Source organism: Pleurodeles waltl, chromosome 3_1 (genome assembly GCF_031143425.1).
Source record: "Pleurodeles waltl isolate 20211129_DDA chromosome 3_1, aPleWal1.hap1.20221129, whole genome shotgun sequence".
Taxonomy (NCBI): Eukaryota; Metazoa; Chordata; class Amphibia; order Caudata; family Salamandridae; genus Pleurodeles; species Pleurodeles waltl.
The window spans coordinates 993964389-993981826 of NC_090440.1; the positions used below are offsets into that span (position 1 = coordinate 993964389).

Consider the following 17438-nt stretch of genomic DNA (forward strand, 5'->3'; position numbering starts at 1 on the left):
TAAGATTCCTGACCCCACTAAGGCGGCGGAGCCTCTGTAGAGATGAGCGTCTTGGTACTGACAATCTTTTAATACCTCCGTACCGGTGCGCCTGTTCATTGTGATGTACACATGTGGTCTCTGAGGCGAATATGTGACGGAACAACTAGGTCCTGAACAAGGATAGCCTAAACCACTACTGCTAAACAACTAAAAAGTCTCCACAACAAAGTACTTAACAACTACTGTCTAAACAACGATTTTGCCTGAATAACGATTGTCTGAACAACCAATTTTAAGGTAAATGTGTCCTTTTTTTTTTTTAATGGTTTATTAGTTGTTTAGAATTTATATATACGTATATAAATTCTAAACAACTTATATATATTGATATATAAATATCATTTATGTATGGATTCAAAGCTGTAAACATAAAGTATTTTGTTTAGGAATTAACAAAATGAGGGGGTTTGTTGCTATTCACAGAAACAATCAAGTCCTACTGCCTTTGTCATAACGTTTAATAATAAGCACATCTATGCTATGGCATCTGATGTCTGTAAAAACCAGAGGGGCGAGAGGTCCTTCAGACCTATTCTTCTGTCCTCCCCATCAATTACTAAACACACAGTAAAGAAGAATAGCCCAATTCTTATTTACTGTGTGTTTAGTATGTGAGATTACTTTCCCAAATTAACCAATGAGGCCTGTAACCTTTAGTATATGCTTGTCATCATGATTAACTCAGGCCCACTACATGGAGCATGGACTTTCTTGCAAGGGAGGCTGCAGGCAAACAGTAGGCGAAATTACAAATACTTGTCAAATTACAGCTGTCAAAACAATGTACAACCACTCGTAAGAGGTCTAACAGGGATTATCACTGCGCACATCTCCTTCTAGGGTCTTTCAGATGAGGTAACATACACCAAACCATTTCTTACTAAATTATTCTGTGAGATTAAATGTTAACAAAATTCCAGTCTACAGCCTTTTAACACAGTTTAATAACAATCCTCCTTAAATGCCTGTTGACTTTAATATATGTTTGTCACAAAACGTAAGTCAGGCTTACCACTTAGTCATAACTTTTCATAAAAATAAATAGAAGAATGGTGTCTGACATAAGTTTTCCATGAACCAATCAAGCCTTTTGTCTTCATCCCTGGCTTGTCACATAACCAACTAAGGCATGCTGTACTTCACATAAACTGGGAAACATCAGGCGCACAGTCATACTGTCACAAATATGTATGAAAAAAATTACAGTTGGCACCACAATATACAACCTCTATGAAAGGGGCATAAAATGGGTTATCACACAAACTTTTCAACTCAACTGCTTGTCAGAAGCGGAAACAAGTACGACATCCCCTCACTTACTACAAAAATCTGAGATAATCCAAATACTGCAGTCCCTTCCTATAGGCTTTATCTCAATGGAGTAACAATTCACCATTAAGGCCCACAGGCTTTAACATACTATTTTCACAATAAATTAGTCATACCTACTGTGTTTGTTTTAAATATTCATAATTAAAACGGATGGATGTATGGCCCCTGACATATCATTTTCTATTGAACTGATCTAGCCTATAACCTTTATTTCTGGCTTGTCGCTATAATCAAGTAAGTCTTACAATATTCTGCATTAAGCTTTCCCAGAAGGCAATTAGCAGTATACAGTAAAAAAAGTAAATGTGTACAGTTTGCAAAACAATATACAAGTCTTCATACAATGGCATAACAAGGATTGAAGTGCAAGTTCACCTTTGTTATCCCTTAGAGTTTGTCACTGGGAGTAACCAACACCAAAATCTTTGCCTACTATGGCATTCTGTGATACTCCCTGTAACAATGCACCTCTATAATTTTCAAAATAGTGTAATGGCAATCTACACTACTATGCTTTATATAGGTTTTCTACAATAATTAAGTTATACCTACTGCCTTTGTCATAACTGCATTGTAAACAGATCAGGCCAGTATCCTTGATAAAAACTTTTCCATATAACCATCCAGGTCCAGCCATGTTGAGCATAAGCTTTCTCACCGGGCATAAAGTGCAACCAAAACACCTTTTCAGCAGAAGCACAACATTTCTGAAAAATTAAAATCTGTACTCAAAGTAATCAACATTTGGTTTGGCCAAAGACCATATCAGTAATGCTTCTTAAGGCCACTTTTCTGTTGATTATATAAGGTGAAGCTAAAGCTTTGGAAATTGGAAAATGTAACACCTTTAAAAAAGAGGGGCAACCACCATTTGTTGTGTGGAGTAAAGCATGGTTTATTGAATCAAGAGGTACCTTTAAACGGACCAGTCTGGATCCAGGTCACATCAAATTTTGACTTGTAATATTTCGTTCTGCATTTCTTTTGCAAACCAGGCAACTTTCCTTTCTGCGACGTACTTTCAAGGGAACTGCAAATGCTTTCTTCTGTATCAGAAATTACCCTGCAAAAAAGAAGTTGAATTGCAAAAGCTGATTGCAGTTAGTGTGTTTGAAACAAAAACCTTTGACTAAAATCTTTTTAAGTTGTATGTCTTACCGCTAAGGCACAGCTTGACGAAGGAATAGCAGAACCTTTTTCCTCTCAGAAATGAATATGCTAGATTGCCCCTAAATCTAACAAGGCATATTTCTCTACACAGTCTGCGCCAAGGTCATTAATTTGCGTTTTTGGGCAGCTCCACCCCACACACCTGGATAGAGCAAATCTTTAAATACAGAGCTGGATATGAATGAACCCTAGGACTGCCTTCACAGAGGGGTCAGAGGTAACCCACCCCTTAAACAGGGTATAGAATTCTTACTCCCTATAATCAGACCGATGTGCCCACTAGAAAAACACTAGCTGTACCCCATCCAAAGCAGTCTGCTCAAGCTTTCACCCACAGTGACTTGATATATCCCAATTGAAGGCTTCAGCAGTGATGTGCCACAAGAATGTGCTTCGCGAATATCGTTACTTGATATATGATTTTGAGCTATAACAAAACCATGAATATGATATATCCGATATTTAAAATCTGCCTATAAGTATTGGTATTCACATAAGTAATTCCAATTAGCTTTTTATTTCAACGTCCAAAAGTATCTGGATCTATACTTTAACTGAAGCTAAAACAGCTTGGCATTCACTGCTTACTACACACTGACGTAAGGCATGAAATCCTTGCATTACAGAAAGTAAAGGACTCTAAATTCTTCCTTTCATGGTTGCTCACACCAAAAGCATAACCAACTGAGCTATCCAGTCTGCTAAGAAAAATCTGTATACCACCAGAATATCGTAACCAAAATATTGTCTGCCAAACATATTGTGTTACAAAAATAGTTTACAAAAATATCGACCCACTGGAGTTAATAATAGAAAATCTACGCCATATGGGAGAAGATAATATTTCTGCTAACAATATTGTGACATACAACCCAGGAAGATATTGTATATATTGCACTAAGTAGGAATATGATATTCTGAGAATCAAAGCAACATTTAAGATTTATTGTTTTGGATACTAAATATTGTGTTTTTACACCCAGTTTAGTGATATTAGTTATTATGTCTTTAAATGGTATTGTATGTTTTTAAATGGCACTGGAGCGAGGTCATAATTCTGTTATAGAATGTATGAGGTAGTAGCATTCTACTGGCCAGTTGATGGTGGCAAAGGCAGAGGGAGGATGTATTATGGTGTGTGGGGCTGAATAATAAAGGCTTACAATTTTATCCAGACTGGAGTCATCATTATACACAGGACACTAACTCAGTATACACAACACAATGTGCAAGCAAATTTAAATAAAGTTGAATCATCATAGTCCCGGACACATATCGGATAACTCACCGAGTGCAACTAGTGGGTTCTGGTGGGTGTTGTGGCTGAATTTCTTGAGACTGTGGTTCTTCCTTTACACTGAAATAACTTTCAGTTCTCTGTGAACAGTTTAGCTGTTCTTTATCCTCCTGTATAGTTTCCAACATCTGACAGTCACTTTCATTACTAGGCTCCATTCTCACAGCTCCCTCTGCAAGCATGACAACACCAAAATTTACTTTAAACACATCCCTTAAAGTAAATAGTGCAGAATTAAACAATGCTCTGTAAAACACATAAAACGCCCTACTTTAATGGACCTCTAACTTGTGGAGTTGTTTGCCTGAATGTACGAGACTGACAGTAGGGTAAGATACACAGTAGCAACAGATGATATGAAATAACCAATACCTCCCTACATGCAGTGCTGCAATTAGCTCAGTGAGTCAGAATGCAGGCTTTAATTAGTGTTGTCTGCATTCTAGGTTCAGTGGCAGGTACATAAACTAATTTAGCGATCTTTATAAATTTGTAACTATGAAAGTAAGCAACTCAGCAAATGGAACAGTATACGACATATGCATAGAAAACTAACAGTAAAATTGGAATTAATTCTGTACCTATGTATAAATGTTGCAGAATAACTCAATTATTGTGATACTTTATGATATTTGTCTCTGTTTCTCTTCACCCTTTTCACGCACTCGTTACTGTGCCCTTCTTTGAAAGTTTTATGTTTTGTATATACTCAATGGCATAATTCCACCTCTCCAAATATTATTAGCGTCATAGGATAACCGTAAGCAAACAATAATATAATTTCCAATTTCCCATACACTAGGATTGCATGGGCCCCCTTTTTAGGTCTGTTCTTTGAGACAACTTTAGCTGTCTAGGCTGTCTATTGGCTTTTTTAAATATATTCATACATAATTGTTAGCAGGCTTTATCCATTGGGGTGTTAAAGTCACATTTTGCTTCTACCCTCCACAGCATAAGGGTAATAGCTGAGCCCACATTTCTCACTGGCTTTCTTTAATTTGATTGACTGCAAAAGGCCTACACACATTATTCAATCGGCCTCAAAATAGTTCATTTTTATTGAATAAAAAAAGGTGGTCCAAAGTTTACTTTTTTATTTCTTTTATTTTCATATGAAATATAAATACAACCAATTTATTTTGCTTACATCTAGGGTGCCCAGTTAGATGCTCATTTATTTTCCATCTCTTTTGTTTTTTTAGGATGCCCTCAGGTTCTGAGATCCTGGGGGACCGACCCGTCAGTAATCAAGCAGATATCCGCACTGAAACAATATGGCGGCGCCCATCCCTTCACCTGGAGAAGGAACGCAAAGCATGTAAATGCACAGCCGCACAAGAATACTCCAGCAGTTACAGCGGCTCCATTAGCATCGGTGCAAACCCACTGGTAATATACTGTGTCCACCACGTGGCCCTTCATTGCGGTGAGACCTTGAATCATTGATCTTCACTAGTGCGGCACGCTCTGTCCTGCTCCTGTCGGCCTGGAGCAGCCCTTGTGTCCCCTAGGCCTCAGACTCAGTACTTAGAAAGCATCCACTGGCCTAAAATACTCTAAATTTAACAAGGGCTTCCACCGCAGTGAGACTGTGATCTTTGACTGTGATCTGCTGAACTTTGCTAGTGCTGCCCTGCACGCCACAACTCTCTCCTTCCAAGCGGTCTGTGATGGCCCAGTGTACAACTCACGCGCCCCCTAGGCCTCGGACTCAATAGTCAACAATCAACACCGTGCCTGCATTAACTGGCCCAAATACTTTATCCGTTTGATGTGCATACAAGAATAGTACAAACCACCAGGCCTGCTGTCGAGAGCAACACAAATGCTTGCAAACCAGTAAAAACATTTAGCCACACACAGGTACAATGCGCTCAATAATGAGAGAACACACTGTTTAGAGTGTCTTTACCGCAATACACTAATACATTTTCGACTAACAATCTCTTATCAACACCTTGATGAATATGTGTTGGATGGATAGGTGATGAATATATGATAGATACGTGATGTTTATGTGAACTGATGTGATGTGATGTGATCTAATAAGCAATCATCCACTATGTACTAGGTGGCGTGACCTATATCTACGTCGCACTGAAGGGGTACAGCTAATAAAATATGCACTGTGTTGCGGTGTCACAACAGATCCTTCATATTTCCACTGCCAGGCAGCTTGGCACAATCATTCATTTTGTATAATCAACTGGAACGGCGCAACCGCCTGTCAACGTGGAAAGCCTACACCCCCTTGTCGCTCAAAATCATGTATCTAGTTAACTAACAAACTGATTAACAAACTTGTTAACTAACCGGCACTATCACTACACTCTTTGTTGCTCACAGTCACATACCTAGCTAACTAATTCATTGATTAACTAACTTGTTAACTATCCAGCACTATCACTGCCTCAATACTGCTCTTATTTGCTGTCTCAAAAGCAATTTTGACAGGCTGCAAACATGACAGACCAGAGTCATCATAAAACCCTCAAAAATAAGGAAAGCAGAAGTGGACTGAAAAGAAAGGTCTAAACATGAAGCCTTGAACCCTGTGTCACCTATTAAAGACAAACCTGAGAGCCAGTCCACTCTGGAAAAGATTCTTAAAAAGCTGAAGGACACCCACAACATTGCTCAATGGACACAAACCAACACTGATATATATAGCAAACACAGGTAGCTGCAATCAGAAGGCACCTCAAGGAACTACATTTGACAGTGTTGAAAGCCGAATAAGCATGACGGAAAATCACCTCACAGCGCAATCCAAGCGTCTACTAAGAATGACAATGCTCTCTCTACTCTCAAACGAGAAATCACCAAATTCGAAGATTACATCAGGAGGGGGAACCTCAAATGTTTTTGGACTACCAAAAGGAGCAGATAACAGAGCCCCTTCTACGATCGCCTTCTTTGAAACATGAAATAAGGGCGACATAGGGAGTCACATTTAACAAGAGTTTTGAAATCGAACATGCCCTCCTATAAACCTAAAAACATGTCTGCCTCCACCGGCACTAATTTTTTGACCCGTGCGCTACCAACATGCACAACTTATTTTGTCAAATATGAAAAAAAAACTCTTGGCAGGGTGCAAGAATCAACATATCCCAAGATTATGCCAGGGATACGGTCGTCAAAAGGAAGGCTTTCTTGCTCTTAAGAAACAACTGATCACCAGAGCAATCCAACATTGTTTTATAGGTCCACCGAGATTCAAGATCAACTATCATGGCAAGACTCGTGTTCTCAGACCTCAACAACTTAGGAGTTTTTCTAGGCAACGGTGTGGAAACTCACATGAAAGACTCCCCGAGGGGTCACAGTTGAAACCATTATACAATGCATAACTGTCCAGATACCTAGATTTTCATATAGTATTTTGACCCTGAAGTCATGCACTCTACCTCAGTGGTCTTCAAAGATTTTAATGTTGCCCCCCACCCACCCAGTGGAAAAAAAAAATAATCGCCCCTCCCTCCAAATTTTTTACAAGTATTCTATTAAATTGCCAATGTTTAAATATGTCTAGACTTATTTAAAGATTCCAGGCAGTTGCTGTTTTAAAAAAGCAGTAAAATTTATGAAATCGTAATACTATTCTGGTCAGGCAGACCTTATTAATATGTAAAAGTATCCACAGTTTGATTATTGGGGGTGTCGTGAAGTTTTGAAGAGTATTTGGAGTCCCTTCCCTTTTGACATATACTACTTGCTTGGATATAAATGACAAAATATGTTAGATATCCCATTGCAAAGCAGTTTGGTGCATATCATTTTTTCAGCTTAAAACAGAGCCCTCTTATCAGCATAATGCTTCTTTTGGCCAGACCTTGGCACCCCCCAGGATCCTTCGTGGCCCCCCTATGGAACCTACCTCCCAGTTTGAAGACACCTGCTTTACACTGTGTTTTTATGCGTTATATAGGATACTCTATAGTGCCCTGTAATGTCTCATAATGTGCCTTATAATGTTTCATAACGCTTTATGGTTCCGCATAAGGTATACGCACAATAATCTTTTATAATTCCTTATAATGTACCTATATAATGTGTCCTTATAATGTGCCTAGACAATGCCTATACAATACTTTGACCCTCAAGTTTAATGTCCTCAGCTTTTGCATTCTACAGTGCAGTCTACAAGGTATCCTACAATTGCATTCTAAACTCTACAAATCAATTTAGTGTGTTATATGCGATTCTCTATAGTGTGTTATAATGTTCGATAATACTTTGATTCCTCATAATATGCCCGTACATTAATGCTTTATAGTCCTGTGACGAACTAGGCGTATAGGGAATACTCGGGAGTCGGTTGTCGATGAGTTATATATGATTTTTATTGATTGATAATAGGATGGAGTCTCTCTGTTTGTTCTCTTCTTTTGGCTCTGGTTGTTCTCCTGTTTTCTTTTTTCTAGCTTTTTAGGATGCTGTGGATTGCTCTTCTCAGTCTTCTCTTTGGTCCCCTTTGTCACACAGGATCCCCGGGAAACGCATGCGGAGAGACAGAAATATATACTGGTAAGTGTTTTGATATTATGTTCCTTGTAATCTTCCTCACGTCTATCTCTTCCCCTGTCTTCCCTGTCCTGTTTCCCTCTTGCTTTTCAGACCTCGGTTTTCTCTCCTTCGTTCCTCCTGAACTGTTTCCTCGTATTTCTTCTTCTCTCTTGTCTGTCGTAGTCGTCTTTGTTCTATTCTACCTTCCTCTAGTCTCCTCTATTCGTGGATTTTTTTTCCTGGAAGTGTCTCTTCCTACTGTAGTCTTTTCCCTTGTTCTTCTCCTACTTTAGCCAAACCAACATGCTATCTTTTCTATACGTTTCATGACTCCCCGTGCTCTCCTTTCAGTGCTGCTCCGTGCCTTAGTGCTTATCTATTCAGTGCGTTAGTGGCCCAGCAAACGCCCCCCTTTCTCCTCCCCTTTCAACCCTTTTTTCTCTCCTCGTTGCCCTCCCGCTCCTTAGGATTCTGTTCTCACGCACCTGGTATTGCCACGCTTCTCCAGAAGCGTGGCGGGCGATAGCGCTTCGTTTCCCCGGGTTTTCACAGTGCTATGGATTCCGTCCGTGGCGTTTGGTTCCCGTCGCTGGGTTAGAATTCTCACTCCGGACCACAGGCTTCCCTCAACCTCACGATCGTCTGCTGCACAGCCTCCTATCTTGCACTCCACGTCCTCCCGGTCGTCGTCTTCTCGTCCTCGCTCGCTCTCCGTTTCCTTCAGGTCATCTTCTTCTCTTCCTGGCACGGCCCCCGATGATACTGATGCTACTTCTTTTGACCTCCCGGCTTCCCACGGCTGGAATGGAACCAACGAATCACGGGGAGGAAAAGCAGGAAGGCGGGGAAGTAGGAATGGCAGCGCGTGCACAAGTCCGGTTCATGTGCGGGTGGGGCGCACACAGCCCGTCACAAGTCCTTTATGATGTTTCAATATATTGGCCCTAATTACAACCCGCCGCGGTTTCGGTCTGACCGCCGCTAAAGCGGCGGTCTGACCGATTTTGCGGCGGTCAGACCACAACATTATGACCGTGGCAGTTGGGCCCAGGTCGGACTGCCAGTACTGCCAGTTTCCCTCCACTGGAGGGACTGGCGGTGCTGGTGGTCCCAATCCACCAGGGCGGAGCTGAATGCAGCGCCACCTTGGGGATTAAGACCCCCCTCTCTGCCAGCTTTTACATGGCGGACGGGGTGCAGGCGGTCCCATGGGGGCTTCTGCACTGCCCATGCACTTTGCAGGGGCCCCTATGGACAGCCCCATCGGGCTTTTCAATTGCAGACAGTGAAAAGTGCACCACGACATTGCCCCCAGCTCAGTTATGAGCCAGCGTCAATGTTGTGGGCTGTTCCCCACTGGGCCAATGGGCGGAAACACTGTTTCTGGCCACTGATCCAGCAGGGAGCTCCTAATGGGGCCTGCGGGATGGTGGCCGCACTGGCGGCAACCTGATCGCGGGAGTCTGGCAGGCAGCCTTTACAGCCCACTAAACTCTTAATGACTCCCATTGTCTGTTATGACTACATGTACCTGCTTACAGTTGCCAAAGTTACTCATCTAGACAAGTTTACTGTATTGAGTTGTATTAAGTTGTCATATGCTCTAGGTATACATTTATCGCCCGTCAGGGTTTTGTACATCTTCTACCAATCAGTCATTGATGCAGCAGGCCCATGCCCTGCTTACTGTTCTAATAGTTGTCTCTTGTAAGTGATACCCACTGTCCTACACTCCACCCCTTGTTTTGTTTAGACTTTCTCCCCCTACTGGGGAACAACTGGTTCCCCCACGACCACTCACTCTTTTCTAAACACTACTTATAATCTACTTGTTTCGCCCCTACCCTGAGTCATGTGATTGCCATAAACCCTCACCGACTGTACTGAACTGAAATAATGGCCACTCATACCATCATGCATTATACCAAGCTCACTGTGGATCTTCAGTATATCTATGGATGACCAAAATACAACTATATTTTAAGTGGTTTCCCTTACTGCCAAAGGACTCAACCACCCGTAAAGCGTAGAAAACGTTCTGACTACTGCACATCCCTTGGGAGCAACTTGGTCGTTCTACAAGAATCCAACATTGGATATAAGGAAACCCTTTCCCTGCGCACGAGGCAGATATCAGACATTGCCTGTTCTCCTTAAATCTCCAAGAACTCTGACCTCTCAGTTATCCCATCAGAACCAAATAATAATGGCAGATGGCTAATAACGAGACTATAGAATACCAATATGGAATTATATGCAGTGAACATATATGCTCCCACCATAGACGACCCCACATTTTGGGACAACCTCCCTGCTCCGAATGCAAGGATTATTTTTGGTGGCCACTTCAACCCCCCAATGGACCCTCCTTTGCATAGACAATCTGCCTTCTGATACAGAACCCTGAGATCCGACAAGGCACTATATGCCCTTTGTACAGCCCATAAACTAACAGATGTCTGGAGACTCCACAACACCACTGGCAATGAACTTACATTTTTCTCTTCCCTACACAACACCTTTTCAAGAAAGAACCATCTCTTAGTTGACCCCTCTCTTTAACATGCCTGTTCAACCTCCATAGAACCCATCACATTTCAGATCATGCAGCTATCTCAATAACTCCTTCCTACCCCTCCGAAAGCAAAGGCCAGGCATATGAACTTGGAGATCTTGGATGACTCAAACATGGTCAAGGAGTTCCGTAATGAGCTAGCCCAATTCTTTCAAATAAATAATGATTCTACATCTTACCCAATAGTTCTCTGGGTCTCTTTGAAATGTTACTGTAGAGGCCAAATTATAAGCGAAATTTCTCAGAAAAACAAACTAATTAAGTCCTCCCTAGAGCAATTAACATCAGAAATAAAAGATAAAGAACTGGGTAATAGGAAAACTAATGATCCTGTTAACATGACTTTACTAAAACGTCTTAAATATGAACTCTGTAATCTGTAAACACACACACTTATGGGTAAATGCCCAAAAGAGCAAACATTTATGCTACTTGAACAAAGCTGGAAAATCCTTGGTGGCCCACCTAAAGTTCAGATGCAATTCTAAACTTATCCAGACGATTAAAGATGAACAAGATAAGCTGAAAACTTCAACACAAGCGATACTTGGGTTAATCCAGCGTTTTTACACTAAACTATACACCCCCTCTGTCAATACTCCCAGAAAAACCAGTTTCGAATTCCTACACACCTTACCAATTAAACAAATCCCTAACAGTGAACAAATATCACTTCCCAGACCAGTTACCAGAGAAGAGACCAACTGCACCAATAAAAATATTCTATCTGGTAAAGCACCAGGACTGGATGGTTTTCCAACTGAATTCTATAAAATCTTTGCACCTACAATCATTGACACATCAGACTTGGCCCTCTTTCACTTTGCAACTTCAGCTCTGTATCAGGAACCACCTCTGAAGCCACCATTGTGGTCATGCTCAAGGACGGGAAGGCCCACTTTGACCCTAAGAAACTTAGGCCTATATCTTTCATAAACATGAAAGCAAAGATATATGCAAAAATCCTTGCAAACCGCCTTCCCCTCCAATTCCCAAACTAGTTCATCCTGCCCAATCCGGTTTTTCATCAAACGACGCCTGGACAACGATAATATTCACCTCTTCTCTCATGTCATTGAGAAAGCCTCCAGTCCGCTCACACCCACCCCCCCAACAGCGGATAGTGCCTTAGCCGTGGAGAAGGCCTTCAATATAGTCTCATGACCATATCTTGAAGCCATTCTCTCGAGACACAACTTAGGGGAAGATTTCATCACTATGACCATGGCCTTATACTAAAATCCCTCAGGTAGAATTAGAGCCAATGGGGCTCTATCCCAATCCTTTATATTACAACAGGGAATTTGACAAGGCTGCCCTTTATCGCCTTTATTATTCCTACTTGCCATTGACCCTCTACTACTAATGCTGAATGAATCATCAGATACCCAGGCATCTCATTCAACGATGTCCCATATAAAACAGCTGCATATACAGATGACATATTGATATTTACAGACCCCCAGATTATGCCATCAATTGGATACTAAATAGTACTGACTGCTTCTCTTATTTCTGTGGATACTTCGTGAACAGAGACAAAACTGATATCCTTCTCCTGAATGTTCACTTCAACCCCTCTATGGATGGCTCCTCCAACTTCAATGGAATTCTAGAATCAAATATCTTGGGATATGGTTTTGCAAGGATCTTTCTGAATCTTTCAATGAAAACAAAACCCTGAATAAAATAAGGGACCTAATGTCTACATAGTCAACTGAACATATCGCTTGGTAGGATAGATTCTAAACCATCAAGATGAAGTTATCACCATTGATTAATTTCCTATCTAGCATGCTCCCTGTTCGTCTATCCCCAGATTTCCTTTTCAAGATTGATAAGGTTTTCTCAAACTTTATTTGGGAGAATAAAAAGCCCAGAACTAGTCTTAAAAATCTGAGAACACCCCCTAAACTAGGAGGTTGCGTTTTCCCAAATTGGGTTACCTACCAAACTTCATACTCAGTGGCCCAGGATTCACAGTGGTTTGAAACTAACTCATTAAAAAAGGAAATAGGTTTCACCTTTGTCTTTTCTTTTTATCTAACTGGGTTAGAAAATATTAGAAAAATGTTATAATAATGCTTTTAAATTTGATAAGTTGTTAATAGTTGTTTATGATGTTGTTTATTAATTCAACATACATCACAACAACTATTAACGGTTTATCAAATTTAAAACAAACATTATTATAACAAAGAAAGAAGACAGAGAAGAAGGCAGCAAGAAAGAAAACAGAGAAGATGGCATGCGAAGGAGGAGATGGCAGCGAAGAAAGAAGACGGAGAAGATGGCATGTGAAAAAGAAAGAACACGGCAGCAAAGAAAGAAGACGGCATGCAATGAAGAACAAAGAAGACAGCAACAAAGAAAGAAGAGAAGGCGGCATGCTGTGAAGAAAAAGGAAGACAGCAGAGAAGAAAGAAGACAGAAGATGGTATGCGGCGAAGAAGAAAGAAGAGAGCAAAGAAGAAAGAAGTCAGAGATGGTGGCAAAGAAGAAAGAAGACTGCAACAAAGAAAGAAGACGGAGAAGACTGCAGTGAAGAAAGAAGACAGAGAAGACGGCATGCGGCGAAGAAGAAAGAAGACGGCAACGATGAAAGAAGACAGAGAAGATGGCATGTGGTGAAGAAGAAAGAACGGCAGTGAAGAAAGAAGACAGAGAAGATGACATGGGGCGAAGAAGAAAGAAGGGCAGCAAAGAAAGAAGACAGAGAAGACGGCATGCGCGAAGAAGAGAGAAGATGGCAGCGATGAAAGAAGAAAGAAAAGATGGCACGTGGTGAAGAAGAAAGAAGGACAGTGAAGAAAGAAGACGGAGAAGATGGCATGGGGCGAAAAAGAAAGAAGGGCAGCAAAGAAAGAAGACAGAGAAGATGACATGTGGCAAAGAAGAAAGAAGACGGCAGCAAAGAAAGAAGACAGAGAAGATGACATGCGGCAAAGAAGAAAGAAGACGGCAGCAAAGAAAGAAGACAGAGAAGACGGCAGCGAAGAAAGAAAACGTCAGCAGAGAAAGAAGACGGCATGCAGAAAGAAAAAAAAAGTACCTTCAGTGTTGTAGCCAGAGGAAGGGTACTGGCTAGTGGCAAGTGACCGGAAGGAGAACTTGGTCCAGAGGCAACAATTCAGCATGATTGGCAAAGAAGACAGCAGGAAGTGAAACAGATGACGTGTTGGCCAATCAGAAGCAAGTTATTTGGACCAACGTTGGACCAAGCCAATGGTATGTTCAGGTAAGTAAGGGGCATTTTCTAACTCCCTTTTAAAGTTTTTTTTTTTAATCAACAAAAGATTTTGCAAGTACGCACGTGCAGGTGAAATTTAGAAACCCATAGGGCTTGGTGTGGAATCCTCAATCTGGTATCCTTTCCATTTACTGACCACCATGATGATGACATACAACCCTTACAACCAATCTAGACCAATATTTACACTATGGGCATGATTTAGAGTTTGGCGGCTTGGGTTACTCCGTCACAAACATGACGGATATCCCGTCCACCGTATTAAGTTTCCATTATGTCCTATGGACATCGTAATACAGTGGACGGTATATCGATCACGTTTGTGATAGAGTAACCCATCTGCCAAACTCTAAATCCAGCCCTAAATCTTCCATATGAACCTCGGTCACAGCAGTAGTGACTAATATATACACAAATCCTTCCTCACGTCATTATGAAACAATAAAAAAACTACAAACCCCTAACTCATTAAACATTGGTCCAATACGGGCAACTAAAGGCATCTTAAAAAAAAAAAAAAAAAAAAAAATCAGATCTTTATGTGAACATCCACCCACTCTCTTTTGCCTTTCTACACAAGTATGATCTCTCAAACACAGACTTTTATGATTTATTACAAACCAAAGCCAAAATATCCAAGCTAAGTCCGCTCCACAATCAATCTCTACTATGAAAACTACAACTGATATTCTTGGATGGTCAAAAAGCTGTTAGATTTTACAAATTACTTACTACCACTAAGAACCCACACCAGTCCCCACTACCACACAAATGGTCTCTTCACTTCCCCCATCACAAGCTTGCTCCTCCTAGTGTTGAAACCTGGTCGAAAATCAGATCAAACCTACTGAAACAATAAACTAATTCCCTCAATAACCCAAACCAAATTTTTTTGCCGTGCATTTCCTCTACTGGAACCCCGCCAAATTGTTCAGACTAAAGATCAAAGACTGACACATGCAAGGCATGCGACTTGTCACCTGGTGATGAAAAATATATGTTCTTCTCTTGCCCACATCTGTCTTCCTACTGGTGAGACATTTCCTCCCAATTACCAAAAATGTTAAAACCACCATCCCACTATCTTTCCCACTTATCATTCTGGGCCCTCACTTTGCAGATCCTCTAATTGATCTTCCTGATTCGAACCTTACTCTTCTTGATCTTCTACTCACTATTGCCATCAAAGTGATATTGGTTAGCTGGAAATCTAGCAACAGTGTATCAAACCATTACTGGTGGGCATGCATTACCTGCATTACCTACCTAAGGAGCACACGTATGCTTCAATCCCTCAAACGTCACCATATAACGTCCCAATGTAAATGGGAGATGCTAGATCTCTTCATCCGCAATCTATCCTCATAATGGGAAACCCACCTTTTCCAACACCCACTTACCATTCAACCTCAATCTTTGATTATATCTAAAGTGTAATAACTTCTCTATTGTCTCGCATGACTCCCTTTCATGACCCCCTTTCCCTCCTCTATTCCTCCCCGTCTTTAATCCCTGACTTGGCCTACATTTATAATGACTGGCATGTTACATATACACTATTTAGGGGCACCTCACAGGGACCATCCACACACATCAATCACTCCTGATCTTACACAATTTTTATTCTGCCATGATATACTTTTCTACAAACCAACTTTCCAGATTGACATAATAATTATTTTGTACAGTTTTAATCACTAAATTCTCTGCTGGACCTCGTGATTACACTCCCAGGGCTCGAAAAATCATAAAAATGTTACCAGATATGCAGGTCTAGTGACTCAAATAATCTGCTTGACCTAACTGTACTGCTCTTTACCCCTAAACTGGTTTCAAATTATGTAATCCAATGAAAATATTTGAATTCACTGAGCCATCATTTTCTTTATTATCACTTATGATAGCACCTTCAAATATGTTAGTGCAGCATGTCTGCTGTACAAAAGATCTTGCTCCCTAGTTAACAAAAATCTAACCACATGTAGGATACACATGATCCCTGACTTGCCTCTTAGGGCCAATAGAATTATGCGGTTGTGCCAATTTACGCATAATTATAGATTTGCCGCATTTCCCACATAATCCATTATCTTCTGCATAATCTGCAGATTTTAACCCAAAAAATGTTTCTAGTTCAAACAGTTCAAAAGTTACTAAATATGCGATGATGTGTTGCTGCGCAGCGAAAGGCCCTTTGTAAAGCTGGAGCCTTTTTTCCACAATAATTATCAGAAAGCTCACTTTACAAAATCCTCTAACTATAGTAAGAGAAAAAAAGTAAACACCATTTTTCAGGATAAGATAAGCACCACTTAGTAAAAAGACAAACTGATATTTGACCTCCGTCCTTAAATACACAGTAAATGTGTCAAAATAAAATAAGATTTGAAGGCATCTTTATTGCTCATTCATTTTCAGAATAAAAGAACACCTGTTCCTTTCAAGCTCAAGTTCACTTGCCAGAAAGGACCAAGAGGTCCTAAAAATATCTCGACCAGATACAATATCACTCACCATAGCGAGTGGGCGAGCAGATTTCTGGAGGCTTGGCTCCTCTGTGTTTTATCTACTTACATGTCTCGAAAATTGCACCCATGTTTCCTCCTCTTTCCTTTTTGGTTCCAGCTCTGTATTGTTCCTCTTTATTAAAAATGCCAATAAAATATTTCGAACAAAAAAAAAAATACACCACTAGTAAAACAGCAACATCCGTTCATTTCTTAAGTTTAAAATCTATATTGCAAGCATATCCTTGCCACACTTAAGCGGTGAGATGTTTTATTTTTGAGGTGCATGCTTGCAATAAAAAATAATTTAACTGCACCAATTAGCTAAGGTCAAACCTATTAGCATTTGATGTTTAACTGATGAATGTTCTTTCGAGTAACTAATTAATTAAGATCACTAAATGTTTCCTTTGAGAACCTTGCCCTATATGTTTGATACTCCATTTCCCTTTGGAATACTTGGTTGTGCCTGTCCACTGAGGTTACCTCAGACGGATAGTGTGCACATTTATTTGTCTACATTGGGCGAGACCTGTAACCATAGCCTTATCGCTGACCAGTTGTCAGACATAATTTGCAGCTAATTTCCCTTTCTCTCAATATGCACACACTCGGGCCTGCTACTGTGGGCCACCCAACTGACTAAGGTGATTAATATCACCTATTTATGGCATTAAGATGCAAAGACAATTGTGCAAACTTATCAGTGCAAAAAATACAAGGTGGACAGTGGATTAAATTGAATTTAGTTCC

The 17438-nt window shown here is 40.6% G+C and overlaps 1 protein-coding gene across 2 annotated transcripts in view; it reads right to left on the reverse strand.

Moving 5' to 3' along the window:
- Positions 1 to 17438, reverse strand: part of LOC138284896 (uncharacterized) — a 60427-nt gene that overhangs the window by 10563 nt on the left and 32426 nt on the right. For both annotated transcript variants that reach the window (XM_069224149.1, XM_069224150.1), the window contains exons 2-3: positions 3833 to 4013; positions 2289 to 2437 (exon numbers count right to left, since the gene is read on the reverse strand). In XM_069224149.1, the coding sequence (XP_069080250.1) occupies positions 2289 to 2437; positions 3833 to 3999 (316 nt within the window). In that variant the 5' untranslated portion in view covers positions 4000 to 4013. The remainder of the gene's footprint in view (positions 1 to 2288; positions 2438 to 3832; positions 4014 to 17438) is intronic.